This window comes from Electrona antarctica, assembly GCF_951216825.1.
Source record: "Electrona antarctica genome assembly, chromosome: 7".
NCBI classification, from domain to species: domain Eukaryota; kingdom Metazoa; phylum Chordata; class Actinopteri; order Myctophiformes; family Myctophidae; genus Electrona; species Electrona antarctica.
Window position 1 is genome coordinate 21202018 of NC_136812.1, and position 8001 is coordinate 21210018.

The following is an 8001-nucleotide window of genomic DNA, read 5'->3' on the forward strand; positions in this document are numbered from 1 at the left end:
CCATAATTGAAGTTTTGAGAGGAGTCAGAGAGGACTGGACAGAACAGAAGGAAGGCAGGATCCACAACAGGTGCACAGGTGGAGGCGATCAATCAAATTGACTAACCTGCTACGTCACGTTATAAGGTAAGTGTTACCCACACCACACCACTGTTAGTTATCCACTGGACTGGTGCTGTCAGATAGTGTAGAATAATAGATGACTAGGATTAGACGCAATGGTAGATGAGCATCATGATGATAAATTATCTAACCGCGAGATGCTGTTTATTATTCAGCACAGCTCACACGGAAGCTCAGGTAAGACTAGTGTCCGAATCAATGATTGATGATCAAATAAATAAGTCCTGAAACTTAAGACAAACACTAGTGGAGGTAAAGTTAATTATAGCCTACATCTTTACATTTGCAAAACAACAAACAGGCCACGTTCAACACCAGCTTTTCAGGCCAAGGAAGGACCTCAGTTAGTTAAAAGCAGGGACCCTCACGCTGCACGTACAGCTTATTACTTTGAGGAAGCCTCCCATATGCAACTTGATGAGAGGCTTTCTTTCAAAGTTATCATCATATTTAGCTGATCACTGTCTCACCAATGTCTGTTGAGACTGGGAGATATGAGACCATACCTTGGAAGTATTCCACAGGTTGTTTTTAGTGGATCCAAGTGAACCTGCAGGTGTATTTGTTTGTTTAAACACATCTTGGCTAATATATGTTGGATTAATGTTTGTGTATTTTCAGACATTTACATTAAAGAACTGTTGAACACTGCAATTTAAGCAACAGCCATACCTGATACAGCTGGCTGCCCTCTGGCATTTTAATGGCAATCTAAGTCAACAAAAAGATCAGTTTCTGTACAGCTATGTATATAGCCTACTAGTAACTTATTAACCATTTTGAGGGGTATTTACTTGTTTTTGATCCCACCACAGAGCTACATTCTATATTATAGAATGTAGCTCAAATAACTAAATGTAAACACGTAACATTATAGCCTAGATGTTTAAGCCACGTAGTCCCTCATCACATCATGTCTCCCACATTTGCCTATTTCCTCAAATTGTAATGTCTTCCATGCGTCATGTCATTTCAGACATGGAGGAGTCCAGTGACATGTACTCATCAGTGTGTGGGACAAATGGCCTCCCCGCCTCCTGGGAGAACCTGGACCGTGAGAACGTAGAGAACCTCAGGAGGAAGATCAAATACTACTTCATGAACCCCTGCGAGAAGTACCAGGCTCGTGGCCGTAAACCGTGGAAACTCATCCTGCAGGTCATCAAAATCGCCATAATCACAGTTCAGGTAGTGCATTCTAATGTGGTTTGAGCAAATGGGTCTGTGACTGCTGTTTAGAACAGTGGTCCAGGGACCCTCGGGGGGGTACCAAATGGACATTTACGGGTCTGTAACTCTGGCAAACATGGAACCAAAGGAAACGTTTGAGAGACACTGGTTTAGAAGTAGGGATGTACTGATGAGACATTTTGGCTGCTGTTATCGCCGATAACCGATGTCTATGACCTCATTCTGTATTAAAACATTATAATTTTGTCCATTCTGAAAAAACACTGAATTTGAAAAAAGCAATGCCTCTTTATTCCAAAACTAGAGATGCACTGTTATTGAAATCTTGGCCCATATGCCAACATAAATAGCTTGAATGTAATATTTTTATTTAAAAATGTTCAAACTTTTGAAAGCTTCTCCAGAAAACACTGATAGAATTTGCAGCCTTCATCGTAACAGGCTTTAAAAAAAAAAAATCAACCTAATTATTATAAAATATATCTGCTAAAACCGATATAATATTATGGATATTGCATTTTAAGGCCGATAACGGTAGATACCGATTTGATGACTATCAATCCCATCCCTATTTAGAAGCATAAGTTGAAGTTGTACGTGTTACTGACTCAATTGTTCTCATGCCAGTTGGTGTCTTTTGGACTGAGCAACCAGATGGTTGTCACCTTCAAGGAAGAAAATCTGATGACATTCAAAAACCTCTTCCTGAAAGATTATGTCGATGGAGGCATGGCCACATATTCTCTCTACAAACAGACTGATGTCTATGACCATATCTACTTCGTTATTGAACAGGTACTTGGAGGCAATATTGTTTGGTTTCTTGTTATTGGAACTACAAAATGATGTCATGCTTGTTACTTTTTATTATTTTTTTACACCCCTTGGATGTCAAAGTCTGCAAGTAGTTCCTTATTCCTGAATCTTTATGTTTTGGTGGCGTGACAATACGAACCTTTTGTTTTGTATTGTCGTCAATTATTGATGGAATCGTATTACTTCAGGAGCCGAAACCCCTATAAAGTTCTAGGACTTTGACCTGGTCAGTGGTCACTTCTCACTATAGGCCTACGCTAAAATTACGGTTGAAGTGAATTATGCTCAGATAAGATTATCTCAAATAAAACTACTCTTCAGGATAAAACAATTATTCTGTGGATATCATGTAGGTAGGCTGTCTTTATCTCAGGTTAAGTTTGAAAGGGCATGCTGTAAAATCCTGAGTGTACATTTTTTTTAAACAAATTGATCATAACACTGCATATTTTATGGTGTACTCCTGCACAGTGGCCATCGTGTGTTTTATTTACGCAAGTTTGATGACAGTACTGTACATGCCATCTGAGGGGTTTCTATCATTGAAATTTGTAGTATGGACGGCTTCGCAACATCTCTGTAGGAAATCATGAGTATGAGATGAACGGTGGAATGTACACCCCCATGTCTCTGTGTCAAGCATACTACAGCAATGGTACCATCTATCCTGGAAATGAGACCTTTGAAGTAGATGCCACGGTGGAAACTGGTAGGATATGGATATTTATTAGTACAGAGGTGCTCCGATCGATCAGCCACCAATCGGTGATCGGCCCATTTTCACTGCAAATGACTCAATTAACCCGATCTGGAGAAACCGAGATCGGTATCGGCCGATTGTGAGAAAAACAATCGGGGATCGGTCCCAAGAGAGAGAGCGAGTGCATTTTCCGGCACATTAGTCTGACACCCTAACCTCACAGGGAAGCCACGGGTGATTTTTAACCGACAGTGCATGTTGGGAGCCACGGGTGAGTTTTAACCAGAGATGCTGACGCCCTACCCTAAACCCTAACCCCTAACCTCACAGGGAAGCCACAGGTTATTTGTAACCGGCAACGCATGTCGGGAGCCACGGGTGAGTTTTAAACAGCCACGCATGTGTCTTACCGACAACGTGTGTCTTACAGGAGCCACGGTACCGTAAACTGCCACAGTGTTGCGGCAGGTGCCGGGGAAGGTGGGGGTACCCAAAGAACCTGATCGGAGCACCTCTATTTATAATTGATGAAATACTTGTTATGTATGCATATAGCCTAAAATGAAATAATGGGATAAGTGAAATAAATTATTCCCATAATAAAAATCCGGCCTCCTAGACTGCCTGCAGATTTATCCAATGTCCCATCAGTCTGCCAGAGATGCACTACCGGTACCTTTTGAACTACCTTTTAAAAGGTTGGTAAACACTTTATATTATTTGTGTGTATGTGTGTGAGAGAAACTGGAACATCGTTATCGGTTATTGGTGTATTAAATCGAGTGACAATCCCTGTCTGTCCTAACTTGGCCTGCCTGATTTGACTTTCAGATTGCTGTCTGTGACGATCACATTTCTCCTCAAGGCTATAAACCTGCAGACAGTGAGACACAGAGAGCTGCCAGATTGCTATGACTTCAATGTGACGGTATATCACTTGACCCGTCTTTGTGGCTCGAGTTCATTTGTTTCCACGTGACGCAGATTATTCTCTTGCTGCTTTACAAGTAACAATAGTTTTGTGAGGTATTTACTATTTATACATTCGTATACAATGTGGTATGTACGTTTCATTGCATAATCCATTTAAGCTAACTGGAGGACAACTATTTGAGGGCGCTTTCATGTGTAAGTGTGTGGAGCTACAAGGTTTGGCATGTGAATGTTGAGCAATGGGGTTTGCCTGTTTGAATGTAATCCTTTGTAAAATGATCTGCTTCCCTTTGAATACCACTTTGGGTAACAGATCTTTTTCAACAACCAAGCCCACAGTGGCAGAATAAAGGTTGACCTGGACAATGATGTGGAGATCAATGAATGTAGAGACTGGAAAGTAACCGGGGTATGTAAGTATACACTAGTGTAAGAAGGCATCTGCGGTCTGGCAGCATTTCCGTGTTTTTTATGTAATGTTGCAGTCTTGATACTTGCACATATTATAAAGAACAAAAGTAATCAACATTTCTGTGTTCTCAGATGCTAGAAGCATAGTCCAAACAGTCCTGTTTGACTGCTTCATCATCATAATGTGCGTCATATCGCTAACCCTCTGCACTCGATCTGTGCTCAATGGGCTACAGCTACAGTTTGTAAGTTAACTAAACACGCATGAACATAAGATGGTAGTCACTCCATGTTGTGATTTTTACCACCCCTCACAATGTTCTCTACCTTATAGCAAACTACTTGTTACATTGTATTTTTTCCCCTCTATTCTTCATAGGAGTACACAATCTACTACAGGAACCACAAGGGTAAAGATGTCTCCTGGTCAGACAGATTGGAGTTTCTAAATGGCTGGTATTTAATGATCATCTTCAGTGACACACTGACCATCATTGGCTCCGTTCTCAAAATTGAGATTCAGACCAAGGTGATTCAATGTTGTTTTATTATTATTAGGGCTAAGCTAACTTCTAGGTCCAGTCATTTAAAAATGGATGTAGTAACAGCCAGTCACTGATTGCACTGTCTTTCAGGCACTGACAAGCTATGACGTGTGCAGCATCTTTCTTGGCACAGGCACCATGTTCGTCTGGATAGGTGTCATCCGCTATATGGGCTACTTTAAAAAGTACAATGTAAGACTGGGTCTTTTTTTATGTTTGAGACATTTTTGATATGTTTGCTCCTTTGATATTCCTTTTGAGTGTCAAACCCAAAGCACTCAAATCAATAACCGTATCAATTGCCATAATGATTAGACTAAGGATGTTCACACACTAAGCAGAATACATAAAGACAAGACTTGGTGTGTTCACTGTTCAGCATACCTTTTATAATACTAGACCATAATAAAGCTACTTTGATATAAACAATGCATGCGTTTTGTTCTCAGGCGTTAGTTTTAGCTTTTCATGATTGTTCATTCTCATATAGGCCTACCGATATGACATTTTAATGGTACACCTGTAAAAAATCAAAAGAAGCTTAACATGCAGTATACTAGACACTACAGCTCTGTACTGTATGGGGATCTAGTTCTCTATAGTGTTTTGTTTCTGTTCTGTGAATATCTCCCAGACTCTCATCCTGACGCTAAGGGCTGCTTTCCCAAATGTTATACGTTTTATCTGCTGTGCTGGGATAATCTACCTGAGCTACTGTTTCTGTGGATGGATTGTCCTTGGCCCATATCATGAGAAGGCAAGTAGTGTTCACTATTATTAAATGCATAGATTCTAGAATGGGGACGCTAGGGTTCAAGTAGTTAAGCATTCCTATTCCATTGTCACATGCCACATCCAACCCGGTTTATGCATTTATTCCCAGCTCCATCTGTAGGTTCTGGTTTCACCTGGTGGATTTAGTTTTCCCTGGGTGGGTTGTGTTCCAACTTCTTCTGCTCTGAAATGAGTCTTTCCCAAGATTCAAACTCAATCTACTGCTAGGCCCCCCCTCTCCCCGGTCAGGGTAGATTAGGCTTTTGGGCTTCAGGCTGAGTTACTCTGACAGGACCACAATAGAATAGAAGTCCAACAGAGCTGATGCAGTACTCTGAAAATGAAGCAATGATTGATGACCCTGCTGACATTATTTCTCTTTTGTTTGACCTAGTTCCGGACCTTGAACACCGTGTCAGAGTGTCTGTTCTCACTGATCAATGGTGACGACATGTATCCCACCTTTAAGAACATGCAACATAAAAGCAGGCTGATCTGGATTTTCAGCAGGGTGTACCTCTATACCTTTGTGTCTCTCTTCATCTACATGATCCTGAGCCTGTTCATCACTCTCATAACCAACACCTATGACACCATCAAGGTAAAACATAATGAATTCTAGACAACCATTTAAGCCCCATTTCCTCACGTTCCAAGTTTGTATGACAAGAAGTTTTTTATTTATATCTTTAGCAACAACAGGAGAGTGGAGATCCAACATCTGAGCTACAATGGTTCTTGTCGGAGTGTAAAGATCAACCAAAATCGGGGGTATACAGAATAAAGGACAACACTAAGAGTGGCTGCTTCTTTAACTGCTGCAGGCCTAGGTATGGATAAAGGTCATGTGTTACTTGGTCGAAAGATTGCTTTCAAGGGGTTGGAAATGTAGTCGGGCTTTTTTCTTTTGTCAAAGTGTCAAACATTTTTTTTCTTTCCAGATGCAAGGAACATGAAGAGAGGATGACCTCTGAGGCATGACATCAATTCCTCAATGTACTGGGACAGCAGTTTGTGAACAAGGCGGGCGTGACTGACTTTTCATAATTTAGTTGAAGCTTCAAAGTGATGATATAGTCTGATATATTCCTCACAAGCATCAGTATAGTCTCCATGATGCTCCTCAAACACCACCTCTAGATACATGTGTTGTGCAGAAAGATATACACTGCATGGTTTTGTCTTCTCCTTAAGCTTCCATTCATTCAGCATGTCCAATGTTGTGATGTAGTTCTGAAGATCGCGAGTCTCAGCGTTGAGCCTGTCCAGTTTGTCCACATTGTTTCTTCTGAATCTCCAGTTCATACATTTGTCTTTTGTTATCAGCCGTCTCCCTTGTGACTCTCCAATCCACGTTGCTTTGGCTTCAGTGGCATTTAAAATCATCCCGTTCAACTCCAGCAAGTTCCGTTTGTAATTCATGGATAGTCGTCCAGGCTTTTAAGCATCTCGTCTGCTTGAACTTTCCCTTTCAACTTCTGCTGCTCCTCCAGATAAGCTCGGTGAATATTTGAGTACAAGGCTTCTTTCATTTCATGTGCCTGAACCTTGGCTCTCCTTCTGAAGAATTTCTCTGTTTTACATGTTCTATATACTGTATACTCATCTGCACGCACTTTAAAGAAAGGCCCGTCTTCACTGACTAAGCAATATAATACCTGTTTGAATGTGAATACTGAAAGCCTATTGAAGCATAGTAAGTATTCTTTGAACCGTTTCAGATTTTAAGCTCCAATCAAGCTGTGTAATTAAAAAAAAAAGTAAGGTCGAAGTGCAATAAATGGCACATACCCATTGTCACTCATTTATTGTACTTGTATTGCACTATTGATTTTTATATTCTAAATCTGGGCCATTGGTTTGGGTCTACATGTGGATTCCATGCCATTCTGTACAACTAGGCTTTATTGGTTACATGTGACCAGATTTGACTGAGGGCCTGCCATCGTGCAGCCTCCAGCTTTTCACCTTATCCAAAATGAGTTAATAACACAGGCAGACTCTTCACATACTAGAGCATGTCTGAAATAAATGTCAGAGCTGAGATTGACATGTAAATATGAAATAAATGCTAACGTAGGTGTAATGTTAGAAGTGAACAACCAATGTCAATTTGAAGCCATGATTCCATGCTTTCATACGACATGAAAAAACAAATTAATTCAATGGCAGTCCCTCAGTCAAATTTGGTCACAGGACATCTATAATCTAGCTGGGTCTACGTAGTTAGGCTGGCAAAGAATCACATGACACTTTGCTACAGTCGGCAAGCTGGCTTGCTACCCAGCCACTAAGACTGCAGTGTTGCCTTTCGAACAGGAGAAACCTACTGTATTCCATAAATCAAGGTTGAATAAAATGCACAATGGCTAAACATCCGCAGTTTTTCCAGATAAATTGAGTTTTATTTCTTTCAGAAGTTGTGAATATAAAAAGACATTTTCTCCCTCACATTTTTAATTAAGAAAATCCTCAAGGGTTTGAGCTGGTCAAAAAGGCCAAGCCCCT

The 8001-nt window shown here is 40.6% G+C and overlaps 1 protein-coding gene across 2 annotated transcripts; it reads left to right on the forward strand.

The window, feature by feature from the left end:
* Positions 1 to 90: 90 nt before the first annotated feature.
* On the forward strand, positions 91 to 7871 carry mcoln3b (mucolipin TRP cation channel 3b). 2 transcript variants are annotated; one of them, XR_013790495.1, is made up of 15 exons: positions 91 to 300; positions 1100 to 1311; positions 1942 to 2109; positions 2686 to 2839; positions 3450 to 3528; positions 3662 to 3758; positions 4077 to 4176; positions 4307 to 4419; positions 4554 to 4703; positions 4810 to 4911; positions 5354 to 5476; positions 5888 to 6094; positions 6187 to 6323; positions 6435 to 7546; positions 7586 to 7871. XR_013790495.1 is itself a non-coding variant. In XM_079506834.1 (14 exons), the coding sequence occupies exons 1-14, from the start codon at positions 219 to 221 to the stop codon at positions 6472 to 6474; spliced, it is 1764 nt and encodes a 587-aa protein (XP_079362960.1). In that variant the 5' UTR covers positions 91 to 218; the 3' UTR covers positions 6475 to 7871. The 2 variants fall into 2 exon arrangements, 1 of the variants encoding a protein (XP_079362960.1); XM_079506834.1 differs by having other exon boundaries at positions 6435 to 7871.
* Positions 7872 to 8001: the final 130 nt, after the last annotated feature.